This window comes from Panthera leo, chromosome B3 (genome assembly GCF_018350215.1).
Source record: "Panthera leo isolate Ple1 chromosome B3, P.leo_Ple1_pat1.1, whole genome shotgun sequence".
NCBI classification, from domain to species: domain Eukaryota; kingdom Metazoa; phylum Chordata; class Mammalia; order Carnivora; family Felidae; genus Panthera; species Panthera leo.
The window spans coordinates 73,213,726-73,230,187 of record NC_056684.1 but is presented as its reverse complement, the minus strand read 5'-3'; the positions used below and the strand labels follow the sequence as shown (position 1 = coordinate 73,230,187).

The following is a 16,462-nucleotide window of genomic DNA, read 5'->3' as shown; positions in this document are numbered from 1 at the left end:
GGAAAACCCACTTAGGTGGTTGGATTAATTTCTATGATACCATATGAGTGAGACAGGGGCTGCAGACCCCAGGAAGGATTATTGACCATTACCATTGACTGTGCTTTGGGTCACAGGAGCCAGCTGGGTTTCACCTTGAACCACTATCTCTCTTGTCCCACTAGTAAGAAGTGGAGGAGGGAATAACCTGAGAAATGTTGGCTCTCCTCCACGGGAGAGTCTGTGGAATAGTGGGGCAAGGGTGAAATTTGGAACTGAACCAATCCAGGTTTAAATCTGCCTCTGTGTAGAGACTGGGCTAGTCTCCTAATTCCTATGAAACTGCTTCCAAACCTGTGAATTGGGATTATGATGCCCATGGCACAGCCTTGTTTTGAGGGCTCACTACACATGAAAAAGGATCTGGCACTCAGCAGGTTGCCCAACTATCTGGTGCTCCCACAACCTCAGGCAGTGTGGCTAGGGGTCCCTCTCCCCTTCCAGCAGGGTCTGGAGCTTGGTTCAGTCCCAGATTCTTAAGGACTCAATGCTAGTATGTGCTGTTATTTCAGATTCCCAGCCTGATCTCCATCTCATGCTGAGACACCTCCCTCCTCTGCACTGAGAGCTTTGACAGGAGTCCCACGCCCCAGTACTGGGCACTTTGGATAGTGTTGTCTCTGTCCTGATAGGATGTGAGGTGGCTTTGTTTCTTTTTCCATAGGGCTTGGTGCAAATAAACTTGAGTGACTGCTCCCCAGTTCCCCACCCTCTCCCCACCTCTCCTGGGTGGGACCTTCTGAGTTTCCCATGTTGCCTGTACAAGGCTAAGTCCCCTCTTCCCACCAACCTGGGGCTTCTCTGTGGCTGACAAAAGTAGCATTACCCTTTGCACCTTCTAGAGCATACACCCAGCACCTAGAGAAACTTATTTCAGGCTCAGGACACACAGCCCTTCCCAGTGAACTCTACCCTCAGGTCTTCCCTCTGGCTTCCTGAAGCATTCCACCCTGAGGAGCATTCTTTTACCATGTCTTTGTCCACAAATTACAAATAACACCAGGAGGTCAAAGGTCTGGAGCAGGACAAGTGATGAGGCTGTCAGCTGAAGGAGAGGAGCAAGGGAGAGGGTGCAGACCAGGAGATGGAGAGGTGTGGAAGGAAAATCAGCATTCCCTGCTTCCCTGGGCCTTTCACTAGGGGAACCCAGGGACTGTTAGCACTAGGGAAGGAAGACCCAAAGGGAGAAGGGTATGCAAGGATGCGGATCTCTGAAGTCCCTTCCCCAATCTCTGGAGAGGGTCTGGAGTCAAAGGAATCTGGGTCTTTCCCAAGATCCCTCAATCCAGGACTATACCATATTCACTCTCTGCCACTTCCCTAGGCTCTTGCTCACTGAGAGGAGGAAACATGCGGTTGGTGCTGGGTGTGCGGATGTGGGCACAGACACAGACAGGCTGTAATTACCAGGGCCCTTCCGCCAGAGGCTGGGGCTAGACCAGGCCGGCCAGGAAGGGTGAGGGCGAGCCTGAGGAGAGTCTGCTTCTGTTCGGGAATGCCTCAGCTCCATGCCACCCCCATAGACGCCTTCTGTATCCCTTGTCCCAGTTTTCGTTTCAAACTCTGGGACGGCTTCTGTCACCTCACTTACCAGAGGCTGGGCTCCAACATTTCTCCAGGTTATTCCCTCCTCCATCACGCACTCTAGCTCTTCAGCTCTGGCCACTGCTTACACTCCTGCCTCTTTTCTTAGGAGGTCTGGGGTTCAGCCTGCAGCCCTAGCCCTCACATCTGCTTAGTTTTATCCTGTGGATTCTCACTGTTCCTAGAATCCATAACTCTATTCCACCTATGGACCACATTCTTTAGAGTCTAGTTTGGGCCCTCTTCTAGGCAGACCTTTTTGGATTTGGTCAAAGTGATGCCAGCATCTTCACACCCCAGATGTTTATGATTTTTTTCTTTCCACTTATTTTTGCCTGCTTTGAGGCATCCTGGCCAAGAGTTCACCTATCTTGCGCAGGACAGACTGTAACTGCTTGGTGGGGGTGGAGGGTAGAGGCCAGGAGTTAAGAGGCCAGGAGGGTAGAAGTAGAGGTAGAGGTAGAGGCCAGGAGTTAAGGCTCCTGCGTTCCCCTAGGGACATTCTGCTTCTATGATCTGTGCTCTGGGAGTACTCCATGAATGGGAACATTCCCACTACAGCGCCCAGCTGGCTCACTAGACTTCTGGACTGGTGGTGAGTAAAGAGGCTTGGTGCTGACCCCTGGTGTCAGTCACCATAGGGCTGAGCCCCAGGTAGTAGGTGCAAGTGGTGGAGAGGGTCAGTCCTTAGGGTTCCTAGAGTGGTGTAAAAACCAAGCGTATGTGGTTAGAACAAGTAGGAAGAGGGCAGGGTTCCGAGGGCAGAGCAGAGACCTTCACAGGGAGGGGCAAGGCGAGGGAAGCGTAAGCTGAGATGGGTAGAGACAGGGCTCAGGTTATAGCTCATTTACAAAAATCTTAAATTTCTGGTTCTTTTATTTTCAACCTTGACTTGCTGGGCAATGACCTAGCTATGGGACAAAAGCAGTTTTTGTGCTCTTTTTATGAGCCAGGCCCTGCAGGAAGGATCACAGTCGGCAAAACCTCAGGCCCTGCCCAAATCCTTCCCTTGGGTGCTGGAGATCTCCAGCCAATTGACATTCTGGTGCTGAAAGGCCACTTTGGGGTAGGGGTTTGGTAAGGATGGAGTGTCCGGGCCTGTGACCCTTTAAGAAATTTACTTTTTAAAAACAGCCACCTGAGTGGTGGTGTGGGAAGACAGTGGTGGTAGAGAAACGGTGGTCTCTGGGCATGTGCGGAGGGAGCTCTGTGTGAGCCCTCTCCCTTCCTGAGGGATACCTAATTTTACAGCAGCTACACAGGGTCACAGGAGGCCTGCCAAGACCCCTCAGACAGAGGGTCAGGGAGGGAAGTAGCGAAAGGGAAGCTGAGTTGCCCTCTAAAGGGTTGTCACTGTGACCAAAGCCCCCAAGGGAGCTAGGTCACCTCAGGCAAGCAGTGGCTCATCCTCTGCTTCGACTACCCAGACCCCTGGCTCAGCCAGTGGCACCAGAAGCACATCGTCCTCATCCTCTGGGGACAGGACTGTCGTGTGGGGTTCAGGTGGGGTCCGGGTTGGTCCTGGGGGCCGAAGGCTGGGCAGAAGGCGGCCTCGCAGGGCCTGCACCACTCCCGACAGCAGTGATGACTCTGGGGACATGGAGGGCGGTGGCCCTGGGGCCTCAGAGATGGTAGGGAGGGCTGGAGATGTGCTGGTAGATGGGAGGGGAGCCTTGACGGGCAGTGGGGGTGCCTGTTCCCCATCCTGCCCACCTTCCGCCCCGCCCTCACGGGCCGGACCTGTGTTGCCATCTAGGGACTCAAGGGGAGCAGCAGAGGGTGTGACCTGGGATCTGGTCTCTGGGTTCCGGGCTGGGGGGTTGGTTCGAGGAAGCAGGCCCCAGCGGCGTAGACGGCGCACCAGGCGGCGCATAGAGCGGCCCCTCTGGCGGCGGCGGGCACCTGAGGCACCCCCTGGAGTCATATCCTGGCGCAAGATCTGTAGCAGAGAACGCAGGTTGCCCAGCACTGAGTTCTGCAAGGAGAGGAGGTAGACATCAGACTCAGGGAGGTGGGGAGGGCCAGGAGCCTCAAAGAAGAATGGTACAGGCACAGGGCCACGGAGGCTGGGAAGCGGGAAGTACTGGGCCGGGAGGTCACTTACATCATTAGGGTTCTCCGTAGGGAAGTCCTCTACTGGTGGGATGGCACCCTGGGCAATGAGCTGCCCATAGGAGGGTGGGGCCTGCTGCTGCACAATCTCAGCCTCCATCCGGGACAGGGGCGCGAAGATGCTGGAAGGAATGAGGGCAGCTCAGTCACAGGTGGTGCCGGCCAGAGCAGCCTGTCCTAGCCTGGACACGTCTTTTCCCTCCACACCAAGACCACTGAGCTATGTATGCCCTGGCTTTCCCAAGAGCCATGCGAGGTTCCCCTCCTTCTTGGAGATTGCCTTCAGGATCTAGACCTGTCCTTTCCTCAGAGGAGCACCCCCATCCCCAAGCTGGACAACTCCAGGAGCCAACCCAGAAGCAGGTCACCAGAGCCTGTCCCCAGTGTGGGCACCCTCAGGGTCTTCCCCTCAGCCCCCCGCCCCTGCAGCTGGCTGCACCCTCACTGACCTGTACTCCTGGGTGCGAATGGCATAGAGTTTGCAGGTGCAGCCCAGGGCAATGACCAGTAGCAAGCCGCACACCAGGCTGCCAATGACCGCAGCTGTAATGACCTTGCGTGGCAGGGCATAGGAACAGTCCCACTCATCGCTGCCGTCGGCACAGTCTGGCTGCCCATCGCACACCCATGTCTCATACACGCACTTCTCATCCCGGCAGCGGAAGTTGCCAGGCTGGCAGTGCCGGCAGCGTCTCTCGTCTGCTCCATCAGCACAGAAAGTCTGGTAGTTGCAGCGGTCAGCGGGCAGGTAGCAGGCTGTGGTGCTGGTTGTGCCGGCAGGCCCACAGGGGAAGTGTCCAGGTGGGCAGCCGGGGCAGTTTTCCTCGTCCGTGCCGTCGGCACAGTCCCATGAGCCATCACAGCGCTGGGCCTCACTGTAGCAGCGCTCACCGAGGCCCTCACTAGCCCCCAGGCCAGTGCCTAAGCCACAGGGCCGATCCCAAGGCAAGCAGTAGCCTCGCACATGGTAGGTGGCGTTGAAGCCCCGACCATGGCTCCAAGCAACTGTGTGGTAGGCCACGATGGCCTGGCCAGACAGCGTCTCCACGGTGACAGACTTGCCATTGCTGAAGTGGGTGAGGCTGCGCAGTAGCCGAGGGGTCTTGGGAGGCCCAGGGCCATCATACACATGTACTGCATCTCCATAGCCCAGGTCCAGGGCCGTGAAGCGCACCGCCAGGCGCCGGCCATCATGGGGGTCCAACAGCCAGAGGCAGGACTGGGGGTGGGAGCCTGAGGCCAGGTGTGAGTATCCAGGGGAAGAGAAGACCCCGTAAAAGTCTTCCAAGGTATGATTGCAGGGTGGGGTGGGGACAGGGGCTGGGGTCAGGTCAGGGAAAGGGTCTGAGCTGCAACCTGCCTCATCAGAGCCATCGCCACAGGCATCAATCCTGTCGCAGCGCTGGGCCAAGGGCACACAGCGGTGGTTCAGGCACTGGAACTCCTCCTCCAGGCACATCAGCCAATCTGCAGAGACATCATGGAGAAGACACCATGAAGCACCAGAGTTGGTAGGATCCTCCCCTCCTCCCTGGGGCTTCTATTATCTGTTCTTCTAGTCCCATGGACAGCATACAGCATACCTTGGCTGTAGGAGAGCAGGAAGCCCTGGCCCACGGGTGCTCTGGCCCCAGCATAGCTGTAGGTGATGGTGACATTGCCCCCAGGCAGCTGCAGAGGGCTGGCTGGTGCCTCACACAGGGAGATCTGTGGCTGGAGAGGGGAGCGCAGGATTAAGCGCTCTGAGCCACAGGCCAGGCGCAGTTTTTGGAACCTAGATGGGTAGAAGAAGGCAGGATGTGAGATATTCGTGACCACCACTGGTTTCTTCCTCTCCCAGTGCCGTCAGGCCCCCTGTACCCCAAGAAGCACAAACCCCTGCTCATCCACAATCCAAACAGCCAAATGAACTCAGCCAAATTCCTATGTAGTCAATGGCAGTAGTCCTAACAGAGGCTCGTGGCAGCATGGCATTCTGATCCCTCAGGCTCTCCCCAGACTGCCCTCTCCCTTCACCTACTCCTTTCAGGAGAAATTCATGGAGAGTGAACTCTGTGAAGCAAGTAGCCAGGTACTTAACATGGGTCCCAATCTTATGGCTCAAGGTCAGAGGAGACTGAGGAGAGACCTGTACCGTTTAAAACATCTCGGGAGGCTGAGGAAGGTTCTAAGCTAATTAGGAATAGCTTTTGAAGCCCAGGCAAGGATGTGCAATGGACTGAAAGACTCCTCAGGGCAGCCATATTGGAGCCCAAGGACTGTTTCTAGAGTGACTGCTGTCCTTCAGAGATGACTAGAATCCAAGCTAGATGTCTGCCCCAGCTCACCTCCAATTTACTGTGGCCCAGAATAAGCCAGGTTTTTAGGGAAGACCAGGCCAAATCAAATCCTACTCTTTCCTCTGTTGACAGGAATGGAAATTCCATGAAGAAGTTATTCCTGAAGGCTTTCCCATGGTGGAGAGGGTTAGGGGAGGGAGGGTAATAGGGTCTTGTCCCGTTTCTCACCTGACTGTCACAGTCTGCTCCTTGCTGCCCAGGATGAGCCACGTGCAGTTGGCAGGTGAGCTGCGGCTGTCCCGCAGGGGCCTCTGTAAGGTACCCTGCACTTCCAAGAGCACTGCCGGGGGGTCCTCACAGGCTGGAGAGTGAGGAAGGTAGGGACACTGGTTGAGAGCCCATTACTGTCACAGCCCCTGCCCCCAGGCTTGAGGCTTCTAAGGGTCTGAGCTCTTCAAGAAGGAGCAGAGAAACTGCCCTTCTCCAACCACACATACACACACTTTAAAATCAGTCTTCAGCTGGCCCCCTTCCTTCCCACACTCGTTATAGCTTCACCTTAAGTATCAACACCAGAAACAATCTGAGGTTGGCTTTGTGCCAGCCACTGGACCAAGAGAAGCAGGAAATACTGTCTCTACTATCAGGGAGACTACATTGCAGCTAGGGAGACCAAGCATGGATATTTGGAAAAACAAAATAGTACGTAACTACCAGGTGAGAGCTCACACTGGATGTTTCCCCGTTTGTAAAATAAGGGTGGATGATCTCCACTCTAAAACTACCGTAGGTGCCAGAGGAATTTAGGGAAGAGAGAATCCTTCTCAAGGGTCTTCTCTCACTACCAAACCCTTGGGGCCCCAGGGGCATCCTTTACGCACCAGGATTTGGGAAAATGATCCGGTCTGGATAGGCCACAGCGCCTCCTAGAGGAAGAGCAGGAAAGGACAGGAGAGTTAATCGCCCTTAGTTTTCTTCACCTGAGTAACTCAAGGAGGAAAGGAGCCATCTGGGATTTCCGGGTAGTTTATGGGAAAGGGGCAGTGGAGCAGGGGAGGATGCGGTGTGTGACCTCGAAGGAAGCCACAGCAGCACGGCCGATGGGGTAGGCACGCCGATCTAGGGAAGCCTGAAGGAGGATGAGGGCTGAGGGGAGTGGCTCGAAACTTCCCGGAGGTTGGGGAGGGAGCTTCGGATGCGGCGGCAGGCGCTGGGGGGCACCGCCAGGCAGGGGAGGTGGGGGACGGCAAAAGAGAGCGCGCGGACTCTGACAGCCCCAGGGGCGGGGTGCCGGGTTAGTAGTCTTGTTTCGGTTTCTCACCTAGGAGGAGGAGGAGGAGAGTGGTGGGCAGCATCCTGAGTCGTCCGGGGGTGCAGGAAGAGTCCCGGAGCTTCAGTCGTCTATCCAGTGGGAAGGCGGCGCCCCTCCGAGCGTCCAGGCTCCCCACTGCCGCTTCCCCGAGGGGGCTGCATGGCCCGGGCTCCCCCACGGGTGCTCTGGATGCCAGGGCTGGGGGCGGGGAGGCGGCGGCCGTCCGGGAGCAGGGGCGGTGCCTCTCGCCAACTTCGGAGTTGTTTTCCTCCCCGCCGCCGCCGCCGCCGCCGCGCTCTCTGCCGCGCTCTATCCCGAGGCCGGCTTCGAAGCCCCGGGAATCGGTTCGAGGCCCGGCGCTGGAGCGCGCCCTCGCCTAGAGCCCGTCCGCAGGCCGCGAGAGCCCCTGTCCAGGCCCGGCCGCCACCTGCCGGGGCTTGAAGCCACTTCCTCTTCGAGCCAAACTTTGCCGACGGTCAGCCCCCAGGGCCGGCCCGGGCGCGGCTCAACTTCTCCTGCGCGTCCAGCCGGCGGGACGCGGCGGGGGAGCGGGGGAGGGGGATAGGAGGCTCGGCCCAGCTCCCCGGCCCTCGCCCGGGCGGTACCCCGGCCAGCCCAGGGGTTGGAAGAGCCGGGCGGAGGGAGAGGGCGGGTGACGAGCCTGGCCCCACCCCTGCCAATCAGCGCTCTCGCCCCGCCCACCCTCTCTCCTTAACCCCTTTCCGGCCCTGCCGGGACCCGTCAGACCCGCCCTCGGCTAGGCTGTCCGCCTCCACTTTGAACTCGGCTTTGTTCGGTCTCTTCCGTGACACGTTTGTTAACAGGACTCGTTGGCCAGAGGACAACTGCTTATTCCGTAACTGTCTTGTCTTTCCTTTGGACACTTAAACTCTCAGTACTTTTCTTGTCTTTCCTTTGGACCCTTAAACTCTCAGTACTTTTCTTGTCCCAGTGTCTGAGATCAGGCAGCACTTTTTGTCGTGAGCCTCTATTATAGCAATTACCACACGGTGTTATAACTATTTGTTTACTCCTCTTTCCCGCCCCCGCCCCGCCCCTTCTCTAGAAACTGAAACTTCCTGTAGGTTGGGGCCTAGAATGTTTACCTTTGCACCCACGGGGTTTCTCTCCTACTAAGACACAGTAAGAACCCAATATATGGTAAATAAACGAATAAATGTGCCTTCGCCACTTGCTGGCTCTGTGACCTTGAGAAAATCACTTAACCTCTCTGCTTCTCATTTGTGAAGCAGAGTTAATAGTGCAACTCCCTTTTAAGGTTGTCATGAACATTTAGGGCGTTAATGCACGATGAGCATCTAGGAAGTGCTCTGTAGTTCAGAACAATTATGATTAGTCACAGAAGATATTTCTTATTTATGTGGGCTGTTATTCCTGTGGCACTGATAGGTAATATTAATAAACAACAACAATAGCAAATACTTTTTGAGCTTTTTTCACACTTCAGGCACAGATCTAAGCACTTTTCATGTATTTGCTCTTTTAATCCTCACAATCTTGGGAAGTAGAAACTATGATTACTCCCATTTTACAGATAAGGAAACTCAAGCACAGGTTAAGTATTTTGCCTGAGATCACGGATCTAGTAAATGATGAAACAAGGCCTTGAGCCTAGGCAATTTGGCTCTGGAGAGAGTGTACATTTGGATCCTTACTACTCTCTGCTCTCTACAAATGGTACGAAACAGTTTTCTGTCCATGACATTTGTTGTTGGCATCAGTTTTGATATTTTCAAAACTGGAGCCACAGCAGGGTTGGCCATAAAAAGGCCCTTCTTCCACTTGGACCTTGGTCCCTTGGTCTCTCTGCTGTGCCCTCTGCTGTACTCCCTCTGTGTGCAGCCTTTGGGATTAATGAGGAGTGAAATAGAAGCCTGAGTGTGAAAAAAGGATGTTGAGCAAAGGAAAGGAAGGCAAAGAGGTGGGAAAAATTAAAAATATTTAAGTTCTAAAAGTGATCTTGGAGGTTTTAGTTAATTGCTGGCTTTGTTTTCTATGCTTGGTAGATGCCTTGAACTTCAAGGAGCATACTGCCTACTTGGAAAGAGAGGTCAGATACACAAATGAAAGAATCCAGACAGCCATGGGGAGTATCCATGTATGTGTACACACACACACACACACACACACACACACACACATACACAGTGGAGTATTACTTGGCAATCAAAAAGAATGAAATCTTGCCATTTGCAACTACGTGGATGGAATTAGAGGGTATTATGCTAAGTGAAATTAGAGAAAGACAAATATCATATGACTTCACTCATATGAGCACTTTAAGATACAAAACAGATGAATATAAGGGAAAGGAAGCAAAAATAATATAAAAACAGGGAGGGAGGCAAAACATAAGAGACTCTTAAATGTGGAGAACAAAAAGAGGGTTACTGGATTGGTAAGGGGCATTAGGGAATCTACTCCTGAAATCATTGTTGCACTACATGCTAACTTGGATGTAAATTTAAAAAAAAAAAAATTAAAAAAATGAGTTTATACTCCAATTAGTCCAGTGAATTTAAGTGTCCAGGTCCATATAAGTCACATCCTAGGGGCACCTGGGTGGCTCAGTCAGTTGAGCATCTGACTTTGGCTCAGGTCATGATCTCGTGGTTTATGAGCTCGAGCCTCGCGTTGGGCTCTGTGCTGACAGCTCGGAGCCTGGAGCCTGCTTCCAATTCTGTCTCCCTCTCTCTCTCTGCCCCTTCCCTGCTCATGCTCTGTCTCTCTCTCTCTCTCAAAAATAAATAAACATTAATTTAAAAAATTTAATTTAAATCACATCCTAGAGCATTAAGTACATTTAGGAATGGGCCTATGATGTTCTTGGAAATCTTTGAGGAATTATGAAAGGTAGTGGAAGTAGTGCAGAACAGGCAGATGTTTGGTTTTCAAAATGGTAATATCCAACTTTTATAGAGTACTCACCTCTAGGAGGCACTGCTCTAAGCATTTCACATGTATTATCTCATTTAATCCTCACCACACCTCTAGGAAGTAGGTGTTATTTTTGTCCTCCTTTTGTAAATGAGGAAACTGGGTCATAGGTAGGTTAGATAACTTGCTCAAGATGAAACTGCTAGCACATGCAGGAGCCAAGTTGCTATGGTATGAATGTTTGTGTCCCCTGTCCCCTAAATTCATATGTTGATTTCATAACCCCCAAAGATGATAATATTAAAAGGTGGGCCTTTGGGCGATGTTAAGCCCATGCGATGGCGCCCTCAATGGGACTAGTGCCTTATAAAAGAGGCCCCAGAGAGATCCCTCCCTGTCTACTATGAGAGGACACAGTAAGAAAATGTGGTGGTGAACAAAAAAGAGGGCCCTCACCAGAAGGTGACCATGCTGGTACCTTGATCTTGGGCTTCTCAGCTGCTAGAACTATGAGCAGTAAATCTGCCCAATTGGTGGTATTTTCTTGTAGCAGATGGGCTAAGACAGAGAGTTGACACCGAGAAGTTGGGGTGCTGCTAAAACAAATACCTAAAAATGTAGAAGTGGCTTTAGAACTGGGGCAGAGGCCAGAGATGCATGCTAGAAAAAGCAACATTGTTGCGAACAGACTGTTAAGATGGTTCTTGGGAAGGCTCAGCAGGAGAGAGCTGTATAGATCTCAATCTCTTTAAATTACCTAAGTGGTAAGGAACAGAATATGGATAGAAATATGGAGGGTAAAAGTCACCCTGACTAGGTCCCAGACAGAGATGAGGGACATGTTAATTGGAAACTGGAGGAAAAAAGAGATCCTTGATATAAAGTGACACAGAGCTTGGCTGAATTGTGTTTGTATCCTGGTGGTTGGTGGAAAGTAAAACTTGAGAGTGATATTTGGGGCTCAAATGTGGGGCTCAGGCTCACAACCCCAAGATCAAGAGTCGCATGCTCTGCGGACTGAGCCAGCCAGGTGACCCAGCTGGCTGAAGAAATTTCTATGCAAAGTGTTGAGGAAGCAGCCTGGTTTCCCTTGAATACTTATAGTAAAATGCAAGCAGAGAGAAATTATTTAAAGGTGGAATTGGTTTGTTTTGTTTTGTTTTTAATTTTAAACATTTATTTTTGAGAGACAGAGAGACACAAAGCATGAGTGGGGGAGGGGCAGAGAGAGAGGGAGACAGACTCTGAAGCAGGCTCCAGGCTCTGAACTGTCAGCACAGAGCCTGATGCTGGGCTCAAACCCACGAATTGTGAGATCATGACCTGAGCTGAAGTCGGACTCTTAATCAGCTGAGCCACCCAAGCACCCCTAAAGGTGATATTGTTAATCAAAAAGGATGCAGAACCAAAAATTTGGAAAATTCTTATCACGATCTAATATTCTATATATCTTACTCATTTATCATGTTTATTGCCTGTTCCTCCCACAAGAATGTAAGTGCCATGGGCAGGGATCTATTTGTCTCCTGGTGTATCCCCAGTGCCAAAAATAATATCTGGCACAAAGTAGATATTCAATAAATGTTTACTGAATGAATAAATCGATGATTGCCAGTCATAGGCATCACATAGTTGATGTCTTTTAATTCGCTCAACTACCCTTACAGTTATTAGCCCCATTTTACCTTATTTTTATTATTTTTACTTTTTAGCCACATTAAAAAAATTTTTAATGTTTTTATTTATTTTTGAGAGAGAGAGAGAGGGAGTGTGCACAAACGGAGTGGGGGCAGAGAGAGGGAAGCACCGAATCAGAAGCAGGGTCCAGGCTATGAGCTGTCAGCACACAGCTCAATGTGGGGCTCGAACCCTTGAACTGCGAGATTATGACCTGAACCGAAGTTGGCTTTTAACCCACTGAGCCACCCAGGTGCCCCTTTTTTAGCCCCATTTTAACGATGAGGAAATTGAAGCTCAAGAACATTACATCACTTGGGGCCACCCAACTAGTAAGTTGTGAAGACTGGATTCAAACTTGGGTTGTGTAACTCCAGAGCCCTTGTTACTGCCTCTCTATGTGCTGGAAGCTGTTTTAAAAGACTAATACAATGGGGGTGGCTGGCTGGCTCAGTAGGTGGAGGACGCAGCTCTTGACCTCCAGGTTGTGAGTTCAAGCCCCACGTTGAGTGTGGACATTACCTTAAAATAAAATCTTAAAAAAAAAAAGAGAAAGATTGATATAATGAATCAATCTATAGGAGGGTGTTAGGAATGATGAGGAGTCTCTAAGCCATGTCATATGATAAGCTGTTTAAGGAACTAGAAAGGCTTTTTGCCTAAAGGAAAGCTTAACTTGAGTGAGGGTTTGAATATATGAGAACTAGATCCAAATATGTGAAGAGCTATAGCATGGAACAAGAATTTGTTTGTTCTGAACAGTCGGAAGGGCAGAGGCAGGAATTAACAGAGCAAATAAAGTCAGTGTATTCCCTGCTTTTGAGGTACAGAAGCTGATGGTACAGGTAGGGTTGGTGCTGAGGGACAGATGTCCTGGGACTTCAGGGTTCCTTGGCAATGCTGTGATTCATGAATTTCAGGATGGCATAACTTCCCAGAAAACGAGGCCAAAGAAGCTTCTAGAAACAAATTATGTTCGATGCTAACATGAAGCCAAGACAGTGAAAACACAGAAAAGGCCTGGGCTGTGAAGAAAGAGGTCAGGAGGGCCCTTTAAGGAGAAGTTTCAGCACTCAGTTTAGCAGCACATATGCTACAACTGGAACCATACAGAGAATATTACATGGCTCCTGTATAAAGATGACACACGGATTCATGCAGCATTCTGTATTTTTATTGTACACATAAAACTAATAGAACAATGTATGCTCATTAAACTTCAATTTTTTTTTAATGCTCATTTTGTTTTTTAAAGTTTGTTTTATTTTGAGAGTAAGAGAGAGAGAGTGTGAGCAAGCAGGGGAGGGGCAGAGAGAGGGAGAGAGAGAATCCAAAGCAGGCTCTGCACTGTCCACACAGGGCTCAAATTCATGAACTGAACCATGAGATCATGACCTGAGCTGAAGTCAGGTGCTTAACCGACTAAGCTACCCAGGCGCCCCTAAACTTCTATTTTTTTTTTTTTCTTTTAAAGGAGAAGTTGCACTAAATGCCTGGGTTAGGCCACCTTCCCAGTTGGGTTAAAAAGAAATGACAGGTGAGGCGCCTGACTGGCTCAGTCAGAAGAACATGCCACTCTTGATCTTGGAGGTCATGAGATCGAACCCCATGTTGGGTAGAGATTACTTAAATGAATCATAAAAAAAAAAAAAAAAAAACTTTAAAAAGGGGTGCCTAGGTGGCTCAGTCGGTTAAGCGTCCAACTCTCTATTTTGGCTCAGGTCATGATCTCAAGGTTCATGAGTTTGAGCCCCAAGTCCACACTGACACTTCAGAGCCTGCTTGGGATTTGGGATTCTCTCTCTCTGCCCCTCCCCCATGCTCACTCTCTCAAAATAAATATATAAACTTTAAAAAAAAAAACTAAAAAAAAAAAAAAAGACTGGTGAAGGAATGCAGACAGCTGTTGAAAAACCTTGGCTTGACAGAAAAGGGGGATATGAAGGAAATCATTCAAGACTGCAGCAGTATCCAGGAGAGAGCTTTTCAAGATGTGGAAACTTCTGTGTCTGAAGGGAGTGGGGATTAAAGATCCTGCCATATGGTTATAGGAGCAAGTTTCCTTGTGCTTTGGAAAGAATGAGATGCTAGTTTGGAGACACATCTCAGAGGTTTGAGAGGAACCTCAATCATGTCCATTTTGGGGATGTCTGGTATATTACAAAATTAAATACTAAGATAAATGGTTTTAAAAAAAAGATAGATGGTTTTAGGAGTACCTGGGTAGCTCAGTCGGTTGAGCATCTGACTTCAGCTCAGGTCATAATCTCGCGGGTGAATTTGAGCCCCACATCAGGCTCACTGCTGTCAACCTGTCAGCACAGAGCCTGCTTTGGATCCCCTGTCCCCCTCTCTCTGCCTCTCCCTCACTTGCACTCTCTTAAAAATAAATGTTAAAAAAAGACAGATGGTTTTGAAAATACTTAGTATATTTTATTTATTTATTAAGATTTTATTTTTTAAGTAATCTCTACACTCAACATGGGGCTTGAACTTACAACCCTCAGATCAAGAGTCCAGTCTCTAGTGACTGAGCTAGGCAGCTGCCCCAATATTTAATGTATTTTAAATATTTCTATTTAACAAGTTTTTATTTATTTATTTTTTTAGTTTATTTACTTTGAGAGAGAGTAAGAGACACAAAGCACAAACTGGGCACAGAGAGAGGAAAAGAGAGAGAATCCCAAGCAGGCCCAGTACTGCCAGCATGGAGCCTAACTGAGTCATGTCAGACGCCTAACCGACTGAGCCACCCAGGTGCCCCAACAAATGAAAACTCTTAGCACAAACAAAGCAATAATACAGTGATAGTCACCAAATGCCTACAGGCATTCATATATTTATATTTTATTTTATTTAAGGCATTAAAAAATGTTATTTGGTTATTCAGAGAGAGAGAAAGCAAGAATCCCAAGCAGGCTCTGCTCTGTCAGTGCAGAGCCCATCTGGGGGGGCGGGGGTGGGGGAGGCATCTCATCAACCCTGGGATCATGGCCTCAGCAGAAATCAAAAGTCGGAAGCTTAACCCACTGAACCACCCACGTGTCCCCAAGACATATTTTTTACGTTCAAAATTGAAGAGCCTTATAAATGTGAGACTGGGATTAAAGGCTCCTCCTGACCTTGGGATGAGGTTAGGAGGATGGGTGCAGGTTACAGGCACCCCAAGAGGCGTGTGGGCATGATTACCAAAGGGCCCAGAGAAGTGACACAGAAATGCCCACTCTTGGATAAAGGAATCACAGAGGCCGGCTTGCCTTGGCCCAAAGGAGTTGGGTCAAAGTATTCTGAGGTTTGAGCCTGGGAGACAGGCATCGGTGTTTGAGGCATCCACGGAAGGCAGCGTGCCAACTCGGAGTAGCTCCTAGAGGGCACCGAAGTGCCCCCTTACTTCCTCCTGCACCCCTTTCACTCCACCCCCTCTTCCTTCCCGGAGTTATTTGAGGGCTGCCCCCCCCCCCCCCCCCCCCCCCCCCCCCCCCCCCCCCCCCCCCGCCTCGCACAGGGACAGCTGAGGGAAACTCTGACTTCTTCCTCTCTGCAGCTGCAAGACTAAGGCCTGTCATCCTGTTGCACCCATAGTCCCACCCCTTTAAGTACAGGTGGCCTGGGTGGAAACGTGGAAAGGGGGAAGGAACGGGCTGGCAGTATCCTTGGCCCTTGTCGGGGGTGTGGGGCTGGGGGATGGTAGCTAGGCCCCCGCGGGTCTCAGGCGTGGTTTGCAGTGCCAACACCCAGCACAAGGGGGCGCTATCGCCCCACAAACCCTACCTGGCAGGTCTCTGCAGTGGAGGGGGTGTGGCCAACCGGAGAATGGGATGGGTGTTTTTCTGGGCCCCTTGTCCAGCTTTCCTCCACTCAGAATTTATAAGCAGTTTTGTGCAGGCAAGTAGTAGTGGGCTCTGGAGCACAGGCCGGTAGAGACTTTGGGGCACAATTGGCATGGATAATAGAGAGCGGTAGGGAAGAGAGACTTTGTGTGGACCCTTCAGGTCAGGGTCCCGATGCAGGCCGGACTGAGGATACAGTCCCAGGAATTGGTGTTTCCAGGGGCTCCTGGTGGCTCAGTCGGAAAAGCATGCAACTCTGGATCTTAGGGTCTTGAATTCAAGCCTCATGTTGGGTGTAGGGATTACTTAAATAAATAAAATTAAAAGAAAAAAAAATAATTCTATTTCCAGAAGAGCTGGGTTAACCCAGCCCAATACTGACCACCCCCAGATTGAAGTCAGGCTGTGAGGGACTCATGAGGAATCCGTAGAGACAAAGTAATTGTTTTGGAGTTGTGAATCCATTACCTTGATGTATTTTTCTTTCTTTCTTTTTTTTTTTTTTTTTTTTTTAACTTTCCAAAGAATGAGGAGAAATATATGGTAAAGTTCATAAAATGTAGTAAACTTAAACCTACAAAACAAACAAACAAACCTACAGCTCAATGACTTTGTAAGTTGTGTAACATAATACTTGTATAGATGTGTCTAGAGTGCTTACAGATTCACAGCTAGAGCCATTTACTTGTGTATAGGCACAACTTTCGTTGGCAATTTAAGCCAACAAACTT

At 50.3% G+C, this 16,462-nt stretch overlaps 1 protein-coding gene and 1 non-coding gene across 2 annotated transcripts; one reads left to right on the top strand and one right to left on the bottom strand.

Annotated features, from left to right (window-relative positions):
• Positions 1-2,481: 2,481 nt before the first annotated feature.
• Positions 2,482-7,960, bottom strand: LRP10 (LDL receptor related protein 10). The gene is made up of 7 exons (XM_042942677.1): positions 7,336-7,960; positions 6,896-6,940; positions 6,243-6,375; positions 5,319-5,509; positions 4,185-5,202; positions 3,728-3,857; positions 2,482-3,598 (listed from the first exon to the last, which is right to left on the bottom strand). Exons 1-7 carry the CDS (start codon positions 7,367-7,369, stop codon positions 3,011-3,013), a joined length of 2,139 nt encoding a protein of 712 aa, XP_042798611.1. The 5' UTR covers positions 7,370-7,960; the 3' UTR covers positions 2,482-3,010.
• Positions 7,961-12,970: 5,010 nt separating this feature from the next.
• Positions 12,971-13,076, top strand: LOC122223309. Its single transcript, XR_006204194.1, has one exon. It is a non-coding gene; the product is annotated as a U6 spliceosomal RNA (small nuclear RNA).
• Positions 13,077-16,462: the final 3,386 nt, after the last annotated feature.